General features: G+C 37.4%; 2 protein-coding genes across 14 annotated transcripts in view; both read left to right on the plus strand.

Annotated features, from left to right (window-relative positions):
• The window catches only part of MAP4K3 (mitogen-activated protein kinase kinase kinase kinase 3), a 183,473-nt gene extending 168,402 nt beyond the window's left edge, over positions 1-15,071 (plus strand). For 7 of the 9 annotated variants that reach the window (XM_026018984.2, XM_026018985.2, XM_026018986.2 and 4 more), the window contains 6 exons: positions 3,570-3,741; positions 6,670-6,738; positions 6,822-6,914; positions 9,868-9,938; positions 12,603-12,658; positions 13,319-15,071. In XM_026018984.2, the coding sequence (XP_025874769.1) occupies positions 3,570-3,741; positions 6,670-6,738; positions 6,822-6,914; positions 9,868-9,938; positions 12,603-12,658; positions 13,319-13,406 (549 nt within the window). In that variant the 3' untranslated portion in view covers positions 13,407-15,071. Of the gene's footprint in view, positions 1-3,569; positions 3,742-6,669; positions 6,739-6,821; positions 6,915-9,842; positions 9,939-12,602; positions 12,659-13,318 lie in introns of all 9 variants that reach the window. The other 2 variants (XR_012003160.1, XR_012003161.1) reach the window with 1 other exon arrangement.
• A 2,043-nt stretch (positions 15,072-17,114) lies between these two features.
• Positions 17,115-19,837, plus strand: part of CDKL4 (cyclin dependent kinase like 4) — a 96,149-nt gene continuing 93,426 nt past the window's right edge. For 3 of the 5 annotated variants that reach the window (XM_026018933.2, XM_026018931.2, XM_072767252.1), the window contains exon 1: positions 18,343-18,731. The gene's annotated coding sequence lies outside the window, so the exon portion shown is untranslated. Of the gene's footprint in view, positions 17,340-17,502; positions 17,629-18,342; positions 18,732-19,837 lie in introns of those variants that run through there. The other 2 variants (XM_072767253.1, XM_072767254.1) reach the window with 2 other exon arrangements.

Here is a 19,837-nt window from a genome sequence, read left to right on the forward strand (position 1 = left end):
AATAGCATCACACACACACAGTCTGATGTCCAGAACAGGAGGTGTTAAGAAGCAGTGGAATGTTGTTTAAATACATTCTCTGGCTGACCTGCTTTATCACAGCGGAGAAACAACCTACAGGTTGGCATTTGGCCTAAGAGGACAAGGGATAACCATAGTGAGAGGGAATTTACTTGGATTAACTGTTAATTTGGTCAGGCCTTCCCATGGATGGTTTTTTTGTGCCTAAGTTTCTCTAGAATCTTTAATTAATGAATATTCTTTAAAATATTTAATACTATTCAACTGTAACTTAAAATTGGAGGAAAAACTAACAAAAGGGCTCATTCACATCAAGAAAATACCAAATGAATTTTAAAAGCTGTTTTCTTTGCTGTTTTATATAAATTAAGTAGTCTTCCTGAGCATTTGACATCTCCCTAGAAATTGGGGTCAGGAGAAGATTCTTCCTAAATTTTATAATCCAGCCTTAGGGTACTTAAAGTATTGGCTTCCTGTTATTTAAATTTCTGTAAGTGACTAAAGAATCTTTTTAATTTCCTATCACTATTTGTTAACCTCAACATTAAGTAGGGCTAAAGAAATAAAAAAATAGTTTCAAGAATTTTGAACCCATTGAGGTGCTCTTGCCACAAATCACTGAAGTAAAAATTGTTTAAACCAAAAACTGAAGGGGAGAAATAAATAGCCATATGAACTATCTAAAGCAAGGCTTCTGAATACAGCCCATTTATGGCAAAAACGGTTTTGTTCTCAGGTCCTCTTTATTTTTGCCTATTTAACAAAAGCATGCCTCCTCTAGATGGGGGGTATAAAGTGTGCACAGTTTGATTTTTCTGCAGCCCTTCCCTTCCCTGTTGTCTTCCTATCTTTTCCTTTTACTCTATTTTAATTAGGTCCTCGCAATTCCTTTCATTCCTAACCTATAGCAGAATAAAAAATAGTTTCATTCTATCAGTTTTCATAGATTGAGTCTGATTTAAAACTTAGGATGAATGAATTGTTTGCATTACCTGATGTGTTATACCACTTATCCTAACATATAATGAAAGACCTTTTCTCTATTAAAGGAATTTTAGATATGAAGAACATGCAGGAAAGAATATACACTTTGAAGACATGAGAAGCTTAAAAATTACCCATCCACATCTTCTCTTTTCCAGGTGGATGGTTGCAGGGAGCCTGGCACTGACTAATTAATGAGGCCTGTTGCCAGTGTTCTAAGATACTGCACTTAGAATACCATCTCCCTTAAGACTGCACACTTCCCATTTTCCTTATATTTCCTGAGCTCTCTGTAGGCCCTTACCCTGAATCTTAACCCAACTCTCTTTCCCATCTCTACTTCAAAATACTGGGGATATTTTGTTTCTAAGTTTGACATTATTGTGATTAGTGTTTATGATGTTTCTATTCAACAGTCTTATGTGTTTAAAAACATTTTTATCCTTTCTGTAGTCTCCCTTCCTCTTCATGACATTTCTGACAGAGATTTTGCTTCATTAGACTACATTTTCATAAGTAAAAGTTAGAAATTAAAGACCTTTCCAGCAAACATATTACGTGCTTATTACAAACCAGGCACAGTGCTTTTTAACTAGAGAAGAAAATGAATAAGATGTAGTCACTGGTTCAAAGACCATCACCAATAGCAACTGGATTTAAAGCTCTTAGATGGGAATCCTCTTCTGTTAATGACTTAGCACACATTATTAGCTAAATAGAATTATTCAGAATCTCTTGGTTTTCTTATTTGCTGACAAAATTAAACAGAAGCATTGTTTTCTGCTTTACTGTTCTTATCACATTTCAAAGAGAATTTTTTTTCAAAGAGAATTATTTTAAATGTTTTACCTTATTAAAAAATATGGCCAATTTTATGGAAAGCCTATTCCTCAGGTAATGGGAAAGCTTCTAGAGAGGGGATTCGGAGAGCATTGATGAAAAGTCTCTGTACACTTGTAGGTGCTCTGGCAGTCACAGGGAAGGATGGGATATGGATGAGGACAACAGATGCACAGGCTTTACCTTCTAGCCACAGAACCACATCATATTTTCTAACTCTAAGAATGGTAGTTACGGTAGCCCCATTTTACCAGTTTCTTTTCTCCAGACTTTATTTTCTTTAGAATCTATGAGTTGCCAAATTAAAATATAAATTCAGTAGTTTTGTTAAGTACTATTACTGCTTACCCTTTGCAGAATAAAATGAAAATACAGCCCATTTATAAGAGCAACAAAAATACAAAGATACTGAGTGGACTTATTAAAGTATGTATAAGATTGATATTTTTTGAAAAAGCAACTTTTATTGTGAAGAGTATCACTAGCTACTCAGAACTCCCCATGGCACCTCCCACCAAGTCAGCGCCTGTACTTTCCATTTTTACCGGATAAACATGCACCTCTAAAACATTAGAATTAATTTTACCTGATTTTTCAACAGTATGTACATGGAATCATAAAGTATATACTCATTCATGTCTGACTTTTGTGTAGCAACATATTTCATTGTTGGATATAGCTCATTTTCATTGTTCTATAATTTCCCATTGTGTGAATATGCCATTATTTTATCTGTCTACTGTAGATGAGCATTTGGGATACTTCCAGTTTTTTGTTATTTGAACAGTAGCTGTGAACATTTTTGCATATGCCTCCTATGCACATGCATACTCATATTCTCTAGAACGTATAACCAGAGTATTATTGCCAGGCTCAAAGGGATGCATATCTTCAGCAGGAACAGATGATGTGGGTATCTAGTGTGGCCATACTATACAGGTCATGCACCTATCACCTTGTGAGCGCTCGTCTGCTCCTCTCTGGGTAACACTCTTTGTGTCAGTCATTTCATTTTAGTCATTCAGGTGGATATGTATAGTCTCTGGTAGTTTAATTTCCTGATTATGTTAATGTTCTCCATCGATTTTTCTAAATTTAGTAAATATGAATTTATTTAGACTTTCTATAGCATTCTGTAGCAACATAAAAATAACTTTGAAGTTAAATAAAATTGGTTGCATCATAACTGTGAGTTCATGAATAGTCACTTGAGATATGAGGATAAATATCTCTTATTTGTGATTTTTTTTTTTTCCTGTCCAGTTACAAGAAGAGGGTTTCTTGCTAACTAGCATTTCAGTGCTCTTACCCATGTTTGCTCAGTTGGATAAGCAGGCAGGGAGTATAACTGAAGCAGCATCCAATTGGGAGGCAGGAGATACTGCCAGAAAGGGCTGGAGGACCCTGGACCAGTCACCAGATTCCTAGGTCTCGGTTTCCACCTCTGAAAAGAGAGGGCTAGACAAGTGATTTATAAGTTCCCTTCTAGCCGTGATGTCCTAAAATTCTGTGATTTTTTAACTTTAAAAAATGTGTACAGTACTAAACCTTAAATACTTTATAATTTGTATTTCTCTGCATATCCAAAGTTTCTGTGGCAAGAAGCAATCTTTTAGTAGAGAGTTATTTTATTTTCATAAAACTAAAAATTCTTAACAGTGTTCTCATGAAACTATTTGGCTTTTGTTTTCCTTTGTTTAATATATTTTTGTTTCTCTCTTTAGCACATAGATTTTCCTATACCATGTCCACTTAGAATGTTTGAAATGCTGGTAGTTCCTGAACAGGAGTACCCTTTAGTCTGTGTTGGTGTCAGTAGAGGGAGAGACTTCAACCAAGTGGTTCGATTTGAAACAGTCAATCCAAATTCTACCTCTTCATGGTTTACAGAATCAGGTTTGTGATTTTTGTTGATTATTAAGGCCAATACATTATTTGATTTTATAAATAATAAACTTACTCTAGCTCTCAGGCAAAAATAGTGCATAAAAAACTAATCTGGAATAACATTAAAATCTAATCTGGAATAACTTAATAACTTCTGGAAAAAGAATATGGCTTGCTTTAAAATAGCTAATTTGTTTGACACATAATGCATTCCTGAACCCAAGTATACATCTGAATCACCTGGAGGCTTGCTGGCCCCCACTGCGAGAGTTCTTCGTTCAGTACATCTGACGTGGGACCTGTGGATTTTACTTCTGTATGTTCCCATGTGGTGCTGATGATGTGAATACAGGAACCACACTTTGAAAACTACACAAATACACCTATCTCAGGCCTAGAAAAGTTGATTTAAATAAAAGGAAAAACTGCACTGAGTGTAGTTTATTTTCCATTTTATTCCTATAATTGAAACACAGCTACTATACAGTAACTTTAATAAATTTGTAATGATTTGTAATTAGGATATAAATTATAATGAAATAGCTCCTACTGAAATATTAGATGGTACTTGAAAATAATTTTTTATATAACTTGTTTCCTTACATTTTGATCTGTGTTGTTTAGTTGCATAGCAGATCTTTCCTTCATAGCTAGAAATATTATTTACAATTAATGAGCTTTTTACAGAAATTTGATTATAGTTTGAAACCTTTAATTTTGTTATAATCAGTATGCATTAGTAAAACTTGTGTTATGTGGTAAGTAAATCTGAACTTTTACACTTTAAAAAAAAGTAACCTGGACAGTTTTTTTTCTTATTTTTAAAGCACTGTATTTATTATGGAGCTCCTTTTGTTGTTTCTCCCTTTAAAAATGACATTGTATGGTGTTTTGCTGTAAAATACAGTGGCCATTTTAGAAGGCACTTTTTATTTATTTAGAGAGCAAGGCATGTGAAGGGCAGAGAGGTAGAGGGACAGGGAGATTGAGGGGGATAATCTTAACAGAACTCCATGCCCAGTGTGGAGCCTGACATAGGGCTCAATCTCATGACCCTGAGATCATGACCTGAGCCAAAATTAAGAGTCATGCTTAACTGACTGAACTACTCAGGTGCCCCCAGAAGGCAATTTTTAAAAGTCTTGTAGAGCCTCTTTGTCAGAGTTTTTGGGTTCTTACGGAAATGTTAAGCCAGTTTACTAGTAAATACTGATGAGTCAGGAGTTTGTTGGAAGCCTGAGTGTTCACAAAAGGAAAGAAATTAAGAGTTGAAGTTTTCTGTGGTAGAAAAAAAATCACAAACACATTAAGAACCCTAGAGACAATTACAGGACTTACTGAAGCCCAGGAAACTTGAAACCGTTTTCCCTTAAGGACATATTGTTGAAGGAAAACGTGGTTGGCCCTTGGCAACATAATGTGGCTTCTCTGGCTCCCCTAAATAATCTATACTGCCTTTTCCCTTAGACACTGCTTCTTCCTTTCAGATAGTGGGCTCACTCCTGCTTTCCTGATCTCTTCCCCTCTGTTTTACAGACAGGCATTGTTGGGTGACTGGTACTTTATTTGTTAGTGATTTTCAGTTAATGCCTTATTTCTCCCAAGCATTTTAATTTTAAATCCTTCTCTACAAACTATTGAATGAAGGGCCTAATCTCTGCACAAAAGAATTTAATACTATGGGTACCTTCCTTTTAAGGAATTTTTAATTTCATTCCCTTCCTGTAAAGATATCTCTTTATTAGAGGTTGGATATGATAAGTATAACTCATCTCTGGTTTTGAGATGGTGAGATAAAAATTGAGTAAGAGAAAGTATAGTTAGACTTTTACATCAAACGAGATTCTAAACCAGTGGTTTCCTAAACTCTGCTGCAGTTTAGAATCTACTTGGAAAGCTTTTAAAACTCCTGACACCTCAAGTCACACACACCCTCAATTAAATAAGAACATCTAGAGGTAAAGCTAGGCATCAGTATTTTTTAAAGATCTCTAGATGATTCCAGTGCGTGGTAACTAATTAATACAAGCAGTTGATAAAACCTTATTTTCCTGGCTTTCTCTCTAGTAATGCTGGACTGGCTTCCTGAACTGAAATAGATTGTGTAGATCTAGATTGAATAGATTGTTAATTTTCACCCATGTGTATAAGGGCTACAAAGATCAGATTTGCAGGAGGCCTAGTCTAGGTTCTTTCAGCCCTGGATAGTTACAGAAGTACCAGGTCTAAATACATTTGCAGGTCTGAAATACTGCAGTCCTTGGATACCTAAATACTATGGGAAATAGAAACAGTGGACTGTAGGTCATCAGACTCTCAGGAAATATAAGGCCAGAAACAAAGGCCTATAGCTCGGCAATTTCAGTTTTGACGTTCATATAAAGTTTAGGATAACCTACTTTTCACTTTATGGCAAATCATTATTTAAATATTCTGAGTTTGTAAGAACTTTGATAAATCATTATAATAAAAGTAATGCCTCTTTGCATTTTGGTATTTATACTTCTCAAAATACTGCAGTATTTCTTCTAATTTCATTTGTACTTGAAATATTTGACTCTGATTCACTCGGTAAATATTACATGTGGTGCCAGACACTACCATATAGTAAAGTACAAAAGCATAGTCCGTGGCCTTCTGAGCTTAAAAGGAGGAATCACTCATAACCATAATATAGAAGATTAGACTCCTGATTCCACATACAAATGAAGAAGATTGGCAGTAGTAATGACAATAGCGCTCCACCGAGCACTCACTTCGTTTAGCACTTGGATCAGAGTTTAGACCCCCAAGAAGCCTGGTTCAGCCACTATATATGTATAGCTAAAAATGTAAATCCATTTCAAATTCAGTGATGTTCAGAATTCTTGTTTTTATACTTCTGTGCTTTCAATATTACTTTTTTGTGTAAGTTTATTGAGTTTGTTTGTATTACAGATAGCCCACAGACAAATGTTACTCACGTAACCCAACTGGAGAGAGATACCATTCTTGTATGCTTGGACTGTAAGTTTTTCTTTATGAACACCTTATTTTAACACTTTTTTTTAAATCTTGGTTTCTGAGTGAATTTTCCCTACCTTCTTTAGGTTGTATCAAAATAGTAAATCTCCAAGGAAGATTAAAATCTAGCAGAAAACTATCATCTGAACTCACCTTTGATTTCCAGATTGAATCAATAGGTAAGTAAAAGTTTTGTATTTCTTGTATGATTTCAGTAAGAGCTACTTAAAATAACTTACATGATAGTTATTTGAAACTATAGAACAATATTACTAAGGACACATTTTTTTTTAAATACAGGATATAAAGAACATAAGTCAGTAGCAGTCTTTTATAATTCTCTGAAATAGTTAATAACTGATATAATCTATAAATAATGCTACCCTCCTTAGAGATTTGACATTTCAAAAGAAATAATTAAATATTATTTTTCATAACACAGTTGTGAATTCCCATTCCTCCAAATTCCTGTAGTTTCCCTATAAATACTTGAAAATTTCAGACTTAGGGTACTCTGTTATATTTTTGCTGTTGTATTTGCTTATCAGAGCATTTTAATCATCTCCATAATGAGATCATGGAATCTCCTTATCATTCTCACATTTTGCTTGACTAGAGTGTTTTCTGAAAAAAGACTTCTTACAGAATCAGTATTCTAAAATGATTACATTCCAGAAAAGTAGGTAAAAATGATCATATATGAGATGGTGCTGGAAAAATGAAGGAGAGCTAATTCAGTATTTAACTAGACAATTTTTTTGGTCTTGTTATCAGTGAAAGATATTTCCACATATATATGTTGATTGAGGGTAGGGCCGAGAGCAAATAGTTCAGTTGTCTTATTCCTGGCTCTACTCTATTTTTACTCTGTCCTCCAATTAGAATGCCTCTCTGCCAGCAAGCAAATGCTGATGATAATAATGAGGGAAATCTCTTCAAGATGTTAAAGCGGAATCCATGCTTAAAAACACAAGGTCAGGGCCAAAGAGTAAGATAAAGAACAGAAACTCAAAGCAGTATGCAGGCCTGAAGCCAACAGATGTGCTAGGGCTCCTGGTAATAAAGAAGATGAAAAGTATCCCACAGGAGATAGGAACCAGAGCTGGGCTCCTTGCTTGAGATGCCTGGTAACCAAGACTCTCCACACCTAAGGCCTGATGGCTTTATAGGAGATTTTTATCCACCCTTAAAAAAAGAGATGATCTCTATCTATACAAACTATTTCAGATTATTGATAGAGGAGGAATGCTGAACAAATCAGTGTTTGACACTGATACTAAGGTCAAGCAAGATTAACATAGAAAACAAAATTATCCAGTCTCACAAAAATAGATTTCGAAAAAAATCTAAAGTACTAACAAATAGAATTCTGTATCATCAAATAATAGACTTTATGTCAGGAAAGTAGGGATAGTTAAGCATCAGAAAATTTGTTTATGTAATATAATATAGCACACTAAATTTTAAAAGCAAAAAATCACATAATTTTTTGGTAAATAGACAAAAAGCATTGAGTAAAATCCAGGTCATTCGTGATTTAAGATAAAAAGAACCCAGCTTCTTAGCAAATTAGGAATAGAAGGAAATGTTCTTCATCTAGCAAAGTATATTTTAAAATATTCATGTTTTAATGGTTAAACTCTCCCATTAAAGTCAAGAACAAGGTGAGAATACCTACTATCATCACATTTCAACATCTTACTAGACAAGAAAGGAAACTATGAGGATTAGAAAGAAACACAAGATCCTTTTTTGCTGATGGTATTATCTATATAGAATGTACAGCTCTCTAAACAGGAACCACTAGGAGAATTCAGAGTTGCTGAATGTGACTAACAGAAATGAATCACTTTTCAGTGTGCCAGTAATTGTGAAATTTTTGAAAGGAAAAAAGATCTCATTGACAATGGCAATAAAATAGGTGGAATTAAATGTAATCAGAATATGTTTAAGGTCATTATCTAGGAAATTCCAAATTGTTTAAAATTATTGTTTAAAAACATAAAAGTCGATTTGAACAAATGAAGAACTATACCATGTCCATGGATAGAATGACGGAATATGAGAAAGGTGTCAGTTCTTTATAAATGAAACCACAAATTTGGTGCATTTATAATAAAAATCCTGATAAGATGTTTTATGCCACTTGATAAGCTGATCTTAAAATTCATATGAAAGAACCAAAGGCTAAGAACAGTAAAATACATTTCAAAGAATACTTGCCCTAATCAGTGTTGAAACTTTTAGAAAGCTATAGTGATTAAGACAGTGTGGGCTCAAGCAAGACAGGGATAAATAAATAGAACAGTGGCTCTAGAAGAGAAGGCTCAGAAATGGGCCTATATATAGATGGAAATTTATGAGCATAATATGTCAGTGGAAAATGGTGGATGTTCAGCAAATGATGCTGGTACAATTGGCTGTCTACGAGAAACAAAATTGGACATTTCCGTGCTGAATACACACAAAAGTATGTATTTAAATATGCATTTTTTTTAAGATTTTATATTTATTCATGAGAGACAGAGAGAGGCAGAGATACGGGCAGAGGGAGAAGCAGGCTCCATGCAGGGACCCTGACCTGGGACTCGATCCCAGGTCTCCAGGACCACACCCTGGGCTGAAGGTGGTGCTAAACCACTGAGCCACCCGGGCTGCCCAAGCACCAGATTTAGAATAGTGTGTCAGGGAGGGAAGAAGGACTGGAATGGGATTACAGGAGGTTGTATATGGATGCCAGCTATATTTGTTTTTATTTAAAACATAAAGCAAATATGGCAAAATGTTAGGATTTGCTAGTTAAATAGTAAATGCATATGTTTCTGTGCTATTCTCATATTTTTCTAGGTGTTTGAAACACCTTATTTTCAAATATTGTCATTTTATCAAAACAAAAATTTCTAGAAACAAAACAATATTTTTGAAGAATTTTCTTTTTTCCTACCAAAAAGTTGAATAAGTTCTATCTGGCATATGTGTATTTTTCATTTCAAAAGTAAAGATGCCATGTAAATATGGAATAGCTGACCGTTATTAAATGAAGTATTGCTATACAAGATAGAGGGACAAAATGATGCTTATTGGTTGAACTTTTGTACTATTAACAGTAACTGAGCTGTTCTTGCCTGCTAGTTTGCCTACAAGACAGTGTGCTAGCGTTCTGGAAACATGGAATGCAAGGTAGAAGTTTTAGATCTAATGAGGTAAGCTTTTAAAAATTGTGTCCATTAAATAGTCATGAAGCTATCAAATTCTACTTCAAATAATTTTCTTTAACTTTGAAAAATTCCTAATAAATAGAGGAATACTTGGTATGCTCACTTTATTAATATTTACTGTATTCAGCCTGGTAATTAAATTAATAGCACATACTCTGCAGCACCTCTCTCCATTCACTCAAACAACTCCAGTGCATATTTCATGTGCAACCAGATACTCCTACATTCAGAACAAGAATTTCCTGATACTGCTAAAAGTGATTTTCTTTCAACTCTCCCAGACCACACTTGGAACAAGAGTGTAGATGCTGGCTCTGTCTTGAGGCAACTTTCTACTTTGTATTTCAGAAATAATGACCAGAGCAGGCTTATAAGTAAAGGATTGCACATTCCTTTTCAACTGCCTTACCTGTTGTCTCTCTTACCCGTATTCACTTGACATTTATAAGATTCTTTGGCTCCTCCCCTCCTTTTCTATAGATGCTTTGGTAGAGATATGCAAATTGTATGTCTGGTTTTTGTTTGTTTAGATTCTATTTATTATTTATTATTTTAGAGAGAGAACATGAGCATTGGGGGAGGGGCAGAGGGAGAGAAAATGCCAGGCAGAGTGCAGAACCCAACATGGGGCTTAATCTCACAACCCTAAAACCATGACCTGAGCTGAAATCAAGAGTCAGGTGTTTAACTGACTGAGCCACCCAGGTACCCCACTTCTTTCTTCCTGCCTTAATTTAGCTCCAGGAACAATTTAACTCCCAGTTCCTGTGACATACTCAGTTCTGCTCAGCATTTCCACCAGAATGCACTGGGGTTACAGATGTGAGCAAGATGTGGTATTGCCCCTAAGAATATTATGGGCAAATTAAGTCACCAGAAACTCTCAGTCCCCAAACCCCTCTCAATAGTTTAACTTTCACTTGAGCAGTAGAGGGAAAAGAAAGTAGCAAGAAAGTAGCTCATTTGTGTTCTAAACTATCATTCTAAGCTCAAAGTATGTCTTCTAACCAAGTGGACATTATAGCAGAGTTACCATGTGCATGAGTTCCGGAGTTGAAAATACCGGATTCAAGTCTCCATCCTGCTATTTCATAACTGTGGCCATTGCATGTCACTTAATTTTTCTTTGCCTATACTTTTTCATTTGTGAATTGAAGATAACAAAATAGTACTTACTTCTTTGGGTTATTAAGATTAAATGAAAGGAAGCATGTAATATGCTTAGCATAATGCCTGGCTTATAATAAGTATTCCAGAAAAGTCATAGGGGCATCTGACTGGCTCCATCTGTAGAGCATGCGGCTTTTAGCCAAGGCACAGGGTTATAAATTCGAGCCCCAGTTGGGTTGTAGAGACTGCTTAAAAATAAAATTTTTAAATGAAAGAAAAGAAACTTCATAGCTAATATGTTTCTAGTAGCTATTTCCACAAAAGGGCTTCTCAGGAAGTTTGAAAAATCACCTGGGGGAATTGAGCGGGAGATAAGAATAGTCAGCAACTAATAAACACTAGGCAGAGAAAGAAAGACACCATGGGCAGGATACAAGAGAGCAGTTTCAGAAAAAGAAAAGGTTGTCCAAAAAAATCACCTGAGGGGCTGTTTCAAACTGTGCCAACAGCCTGTACTGAATACTGCTCCTCCAAAAATGTTAGGTCCTTCTAGTAGGCAAACCCCCAAACACATTGAAGATCAAGTCATGGTGAGCCAATATTACTGAAGTTAACAGGTTGTAGCCTTCAGATGTGCTGGGTTCCAAAAGAGAGTGAGAATCCTTAGTGTTTCCAGAATAACCAATTTTCGAGGTACTAATAGAATGCATTTAGTTTGGAAATCAAATGGTTTTTTCAGCCTATGACATTGTGGGGAGAAGTTACTGCCATTATAATTTAGAATGTTTTGCATTTAGTAAGCAAAAATGGTGGGTTTTTCTTTCTCCCATAGACTTATCTTTAACTTCCCAACTGGTAATTTGCCACACTGAGGACTTCTTAAAGGATACATGCCTTCAGAAAATACTATTTCAGGAGACTGGGGGAGATACGGGAAAGAAAAATCATCTATTGAGCACTGCCTTAGCTAGGCATTATACCTACTACTGCTTCTAAGAACACTGCACAGTACTGCAGGGTAGAGATTTTTCTCTTTTTATTTTACAGAAGACAAAACTATTTTCAGGAAATTATATAACCTTGTCCAGTGTCGTAACTGGACACTCCCATAAGTGGGAGAGCAGGGCTTCAAATTCCAATCTCGAATTTGTCCCATCATACCACAGCGCAGCCTTTGAAATAAAAGAACCAGATCTGAGTGGCTTGCTGCTTCAGTGGCCTTGCTGTTAGTATTAACATAACTGACAGAGGTTTCTGATAGATAAATGGTCTAGGTGCTTGCTTTTAAATTTTTCCAGGGTCTATAATTAATAAGTAAATGGTTTTCCTACTCTCCTATTTTATGATTAATTGAAAATTAAGCACATTTTTCATAGACTAACAAACTCTGATGTATTTATGTACTGATTTAACAATCATGCAGGGTTCTATTTTCATCTTAGGAATTATATTTCTTTTCAGTAGAGCTATAAATTAAATGCCCATATAAAATTTTGTGCCTTTAATTCCAGAAATTAAGTTTATATTTTAATTGCACAGGTAACACAAGAAATTTCAGATAACACAAGAATTTTCAGACTGCTTGGATCTGACAGGTATGGAGAATGGGTTGTGTTAAATACATAGTACTAAATGCATTTTATAAATCCAGCATGAAACTGATTTCTTTTTCAAGGGAATTGAAATTTCTACAGTAATATATTCAACATTGTATTTTTCACACTGAAGAATTCACAAGTCAGAAAGTTATAAAATGTGCCTGATCTTCCAAGTAACAGGAATATATCAATCTGTCAGTACTAATTTTGCATTAAATGTGCTATCTAAAGTATGATTTACAGGATTAGAAAGAGGAAATACCATATGCTAACAAATAAAACTTCTTGGTTTTAGTGCCACATAGAATTTTTGGGTTCTATTCTGATATACTTTCTGATTCTTGAACGACAGATGATTTTATACTTTGTAAAAATTAAGTTCCCCAAATTATTCCAAATACAGGTTTTCTCCACCTCTGACCCTTAGAACAACACCAGCTTAGAGGTGGGAGATGGTGGGTAGCAATATTACTTCCTGGGGTTGGAACTGGTTCTGTAATCATAGGGATTTGCAAATCATTTTCTGTCCACAAATCAAATAAACAGCATTTATAGAGGCATAAAATGAAGAAGCAATGGAAAATGTTTCTGCTAACGTTAGTTTTCAAGAATAACTTTTTGTCTGATTATTATTTATTATTATTATTATTACTTTAGGGTCGTGGTTTTGGAAAGTAGGCCAACTGATAACCCCACAGCAAATAGCAACTTATACATCCTGGCGGGCCATGAAAACAGTTACTGAGGAAGTCTGTGCTTTGGACAGTTAATTCTAGAAAGAACAAACACTACTGCCGCAACATTGATGAATGCTTGAAGCTGTACAAAAGCTGCAGTGACCTGGCTTCAGTTACATGTAATTTATTGTGGCATGAGACAAGATGGGGAGCCTTTTTGTTTTAAGTGGTATGGATATATTTAGCATATTGAACCACACAAGTGCTTAATTCATTGTTATGTAATCTTTGTACATATGGGCAGTATTTTTCTGTGAAACTTCATATTGCTGAAGACATACACTAAGAATTTATGTAGATAATGTACTTTTATGAGATGTACAAGTAAGCGTCTTATCTGTACAAATGTAAATGTTGATGAAAAATGCAACTGGGGTTAATATTTTAAAAATTCTTAGTATATTCTTGGGTGTGGCTATATTACAAAATGGGATGCTGGCAAACAGTACATTTAACACTATTGTATTTTTATTATATGTAATTTAGTAATACAAATATAAATCTTGTAACTTTCAAAATTGTAATGGAGGCTATAATCATTTTATAATCTTGTTTTTAATTTTAATGCAAGTACACTGGTGTTTATATTTGCACAGAATATCGATATGTGATGTATTAAGTCACAAAAGTAAGCTGTGACATTGTCAATACACATTTGGCTCCACAATATCTTTTTTTAAATGTATTTGGATTGTTTTCTATGTGAAACAAACCAATTAACCACCTGTTGTAGTAACTGGTCTTTTTATATTTAAGCAGAATCCTGTAAGATTGTTTGTGCTTAAAAACATACCTTTGAAAAAGTTTTGAATCACAGAATAGCGGTACCGTGAAATAACACTGCAGTTGTTGTCAGAATTACAGTATGCACAGTATGCACAAAGGATAAATTAGCTTTATTAAAGAGTCCACACTAAACATTTCATATAATCATATTGAAGAACTATAACATTCCATAGAATGGAGTGGTTCAAATTTCTAGTGAAATTTTTGCTTTGGTTGGCCTTATTTTATGATCATTTTCATATTTCTTTTGACTTAGAGTATTCACACATGGCCAAAATAATTTAGTTACTACCTCATATAAACAATATAATGGTTACTACACATCACAGGAACTTAGTTTTGGTTTAAAGTCCTTTTTGATTGCTTTTTTCCAATGGAATATGTATATACCAAGTTTTAGCAAAATGCACACTTTGGCTCTTTTTTGGTATATGTTCTTTATATTTTAATGTGGATATATACACTAGGAACAAACTAAATTGTGATTTGTGGTCTTCATTTATTTTAATTGATAATGCTTTTAAATATGTTCCTGATTGTACATAGTGTAAAATAAACACGTTTTTTAACATGCGGTTGTATAGTAGCTTGTCATCTGGCTTATATGGAGTAAGACTAAAATATATTAAGGAGAAAAACAGTTTTTAATCATTCTGCGTTGACTCTTTAAATACCCCCTTAAATACTTCATGTCCCTTAGATCATATTTTTATTTGAAGTGTCATCTCAGTTTCATAACGGGGCATCTTTTATAGAATTTTCAACTTTCCGATCAGAAAAATTAATTGAACATTCATAGTCTTATGGAGCAGGTGTCGGCAAACATACCTCAGCCCAATCCTGCTTACCACCTGTTTTTGTAAATAAAGTTTTATTGGAACACCGCACCACATACTCATTTATGTGTTGTTTATGGCTGTGTTTGTGCTACAGTGACAGAGGTGAATGGTTGCCAGAAAGCTGTATGGCTTACAGAGCCTTAAACATTTACCGTCTGACCCTTTTATAGAAAAAGTGTGCCAACTCCTGGGTTACAGAAAGGAAGGGGAGCGTGTTTGGAATGCAGTTTTGGAAGTTAAAGAAGGGGACAATTAGATTGGAAGAACTGGATGGTGGATCATGAGGCACCATTTCTACTCTTGGTAGTGTCACCACCCTTTTGTGTGATGTTAGGTAATTTACTTGACTCTAGAACAGTTTTCTTATCTAAAACATGACTTCTAAATCATATAGGTGTTAATAATCATAGCAGTTGTATATATGTGTCACTTTTCCCAAAAAAATACATTGTCACTGATCTTAGCATTAATGACTGAATAATGACTCAAAAACACATCTTTGCCAGAATAACATTGACTTTTTGAAAAAGAAAGACTCATGGAATAGACTTTCAAGAAATTAAGATTTTGTTCTTGGCATTTATTGACCAAGTTGTTGATCCTTTTTCTGGACCACTGTTTTTTCTAGTTTCCAAGTCCTGTAAGTTATATATATAGGGTCGCATCTCAGAAAATTTAACAATCATATTTAACTGTCATATTAAATCATATTTAAACACTTAGAATTATTTCCAGAAAATATACAGCTGGTTTGTGTGTTATTCATGGGCTTTTAAACAACATAGACCCCTGGAATCACACTTTGGGGGCCAAGCCCAAGTAACCTGTCATTTGTATAAAGTCGTACAGATTATTCTGATGTGTAGTCCCTATGTGGGAAACATTGGCTGACCTGAATTTAAATCATTTTTCTGACGGTGGTCCAAGGATCACATGCCTCAGAATAATCTTTGATGACTCTTAAAAGTGTAAATTTTGTGGCTTCACCTAATATTTTTTGATTAAAGATCTGTATTCATTCAGAAGGAAAAGAGACACACTGAAATGTTGGAGCAATGTATCTCAGCTTCATTGAAGTTCAAGCTACCTATTTTATTAGCTAGTTTTTTAGACACTAGTGTTGAGAAGAATGAGATCAGTTGTTTCTGGGCCTGTTGCAGTCATTCAGCTGGCAAGTGTGCCACTGATTACAGGAGAGATCAGGAAACAGGACAGACAGCAGTTTTCACCATTACTAGAAGAAATATGAAAATGCGTGCTATACAAAATCATGGGTAAGCACTAAAAGTATTATTTGAGGGAATATTGTTAAGAGTCGAGTGCATGTATCTCTGTCAGGTGTGATTCTACATGCTTTACATATATTGTCCCACTGAAGCCCCAGAACAGCCCAAGTGGGTAGCTATTGTTAATGCCATTTTACAAATGAAGAGACTAAGGCACAGAAAGCTTAAATAACTTGCTAAGATAATATAGCTGAAAAGTGGTGGAGCCAGGATTTGAACCCAGGCCACTTTGGTTCAAAGTGTATATACTCTTAACTACTAAAGTATGTATTACACAAAATACAAGCAGTATATCCACTGCCCTCTAAAACACATTAAGCATTTTTCTCCAGGAGTTAGATTTCAAATTCTGATTTCCACCATCTCTTGCAACAAGAGAAATTCTCTTCCTGTCTTCCATTTTTTGCTTTACCAAAAAGCATTTTCTTTATTCAAAGTATTTTTGTATTACAATAAGAGGATTTGCATAAAATAACTTTACAGTTAAAGGTTATTAAGTCTAGTCAAAACTCATTGCAAAGACTTTTTACTTTGTGAATACTCACTAACTTATATATCACTTACAGTGTATCCAGGCACCTCACTGGCACTGGAAAAAAAGAAAAAGCAGCATTTCCAGTATTCAAGGAGCCCACTTGGATGAAAAAATAAATTTAAAGAAAGGTACAAAGAAAGGGCTGCATCTAATTATGCTTTGGGAAAAAGCCTTTAGTGGAAAGTTATATATAAACCAGGTTGTTAATTGATGAAGGGTTTATCAAGTGCAGGACAAAAGGTCAGCGAGCTGTAGGCTAGACCAAAGTTCAAGGACCTCGAATGCACGTTCCTGAAAGAGTGGTAAATGCAGCTGAGCTCAGTTTGGGGTGCCTGGAGCATAGCAACGGGGCAGGAAGCTAAAAAGCAAGGTTGGGCCTGATTGTGGAGAGCTTCCTAATGAGGAAGGGAGCTAGGAGCTCCGCAGTCAACAGTTTGGGAACCCCAGCGATCAGACACACGGCCCGTGAAACCAGGCTGCTGGGTTTGTGCTGAGGTGATCTACTTGAATCCTTACTGAGAAAATTTTCTGTAGCAGGAGGGGGGCAGAAGTGGTACAGAAATGAATAGATGTGAGTTCGTGTAGGCTTGAGTTTATTGGGAACGTGCTTGGTCTTGAAGGAGGAAGGAGCTAAAGGTGGTTTCTGGTATTTTCTAAGCAGATGAAAGCAGATGGAAAATCGAAGATGAGGAAAGGGGTACAGTCAGTCACCCGAAGGAAGAAGGGGAAGTATGGTCACCCTAAATCCGGCACAATGAGGACCGCTTTATTGATGCTAAACAAAGTATGTACGTGCTCCTTAACATATAGTATTTTTTTTTAAGTTCGTACTTGGGAACAAGAAGAGTAAGCTTTGGCAAAAACGATCTTGTCCGGCGTGAGTACGTGCACTTCAGGAGAGCGGTCCTCACACCCTGGCCTGACGGCTTCCCCCACCGCGCGGCCCGTGCGTCTCGTGGGAACCCGCTCCAGACGCTTCGCGCTACGCGGCGCTGGGCGCTGAGGTGGGCAGCAGCGTGCCGCGCTGGTGCCGGGGCTGCCGGTCAGGAGCAGCTCCAGACCTCCGCTGAAGAGCCGTTTGCACAAGAGCAAGACTGGAAAGTACTCAGGACAGAGGATCTGACAGACTGAAGGTCCCCGCCCAGGCACGGAGACCGCCCGTTTGCAACATCCACTTGCGCTTCATTCTCGGTGCGCCGCGGGCCTTGGAAAGGGGCGCCTCCCACACTCCCGGCGTTGACCCGCCAGTCGTTTTCAAGTTTCCTGAGCGCCTTCTCCAGGCGCCGTCGGGCTTGCGGAGCAGAAGCTCTGGGGCGTCTGCACCGCGGCCGTGGCTCCGCCCAGGGGTTGCTCGCGCCCCCACCCACGGCCCCAGCCCTTCCCTTCCCCGCCGCCGGGGGAGGCAGGCGGCCGGGCGCCCCCGGCGGCGGGCGGGGGCACCGCAGGCTCCGGAAGCCGCCCGGCCCGCGCGCGCTGAGCGTCCGGTTGCCCGGGAGACGCCGCGGCCGAGCGCTCCGCAGCGGCTGTGCGGGGGGGCGGCCTGCGCGCGGCGACGCCCAGGGTTGGGGCGGCCGGGGCTGCGCGGGGCTGCGCGAGGCTGCGGGGGCGCGCCCCGGGTCCGCGCCGTAAGTCGGTTGCCGGCGGGCCCGGGGCTCGGGGAGAGCGAAGTGGGGTCTGCGTGCACGCTCCCGGGGAGGGAGCGTTCCTGAGGGCCCCCACCCCGCCGCAGCTCCCGGGGCCTGGGGGAGGGCGGGAGGGCGGAGGGGCCGCGGGCGCGCGCCTGCGCTTCGGGAGGCCGGCCCCGTGCGGCCGCCGGGCTGCGCTGCCTTTGGGGGTCGAGACCCCTTTAGAGGCCTGGAGGTCAAGCGGACTCGGCCACGCTTCCAGGTACGCGTACATAGGAAATGTGGTGGTGGTGGTGGTTTAAACAAAACCAGTTTCCTGGCTTATATAAATTACATGGTCTTCTGGTTTCCTGGGATGCTTTTAATTAATATGATTGTACTGTCGTCAGGACGAGTTTGTTGGGCAGCCCGGGTGCCTTCGGCCCAGGACGTGATCCTGGAGACCCGGGATCGAGTCCTGCATCGGGCTCCCAGCATGGAGCCTGCTTCTCCCTCTGCCTCTGTCCCTGCCTCTCTCTCTCTGAATAAATAAAATCTTAAAAAAAAAAAAAAAAAAAAAAAAACAAGTTTGTCAACAGGTGTGTGTGTACTTTTTGAAGTTCTGTGATGCAGTATGATGTTCCTAAGACAGATGCAGAATCCTTTCGCAGCCCATTTTTCCTGATCAGTTCTATTAAACATGCATAGTGCAGGTTTGGTTGCATTGGAAACAGTAATAAATAACATAGCACGTTGTGGCTTTAAGCCTGCAGGATTTAACTGGGCTGGCCTGGTCTTGAAAATGCCTCCCTTTAAAAAAAAAAAAAAAAAGAAAAAAAAAAGAAAATGCCTCTCTTTGCTTCCCTTGCTCCTAACACCGCTGTTTACACCAGTTTCTTATAAATTTAAGATCAGGAAATTAATAAGTATGTTTTCACCCCATTACTCTCTCTTTCTTAATTTTCTTCCCCCAGTGTATTCCATAGGCTTGCTTGAGCCCTTAGGACCTGCTTTGTGATACGGTCATGGAAAATAATCTGCCTCCCAGGGTTTTCTGTTTCTATGTGCATCATTTTCTTCAGACTAAGGAAATAAAATAGGAAACTTTCAAAGAATTTAATGATCCACTCAAGTATCTTACCCACTCAGATATCTTTCTGTATTTACCAATGGGTCCAACTCTATATCTGTTCTTGCCTTTGTGCACGGAATTTCATTAATTTAACAGCCAGATATTTGGTAAATTTTGAAGTCAGGAAGCCCCATAGCCAAGAGATACATAAATTCAATTGAACATCACTAATGACTGTGAAAAATATTTTCAACCAGTTTCATCTGTTTCACTTTTGAGAGTACCTCAATTTTTTTATATACCTTTTGAGAGTAATT

The sequence above is a fragment of the Vulpes vulpes genome, chromosome 8 (assembly GCF_048418805.1).
Source record: "Vulpes vulpes isolate BD-2025 chromosome 8, VulVul3, whole genome shotgun sequence".
Taxonomy (NCBI): Eukaryota; Metazoa; Chordata; class Mammalia; order Carnivora; family Canidae; genus Vulpes; species Vulpes vulpes.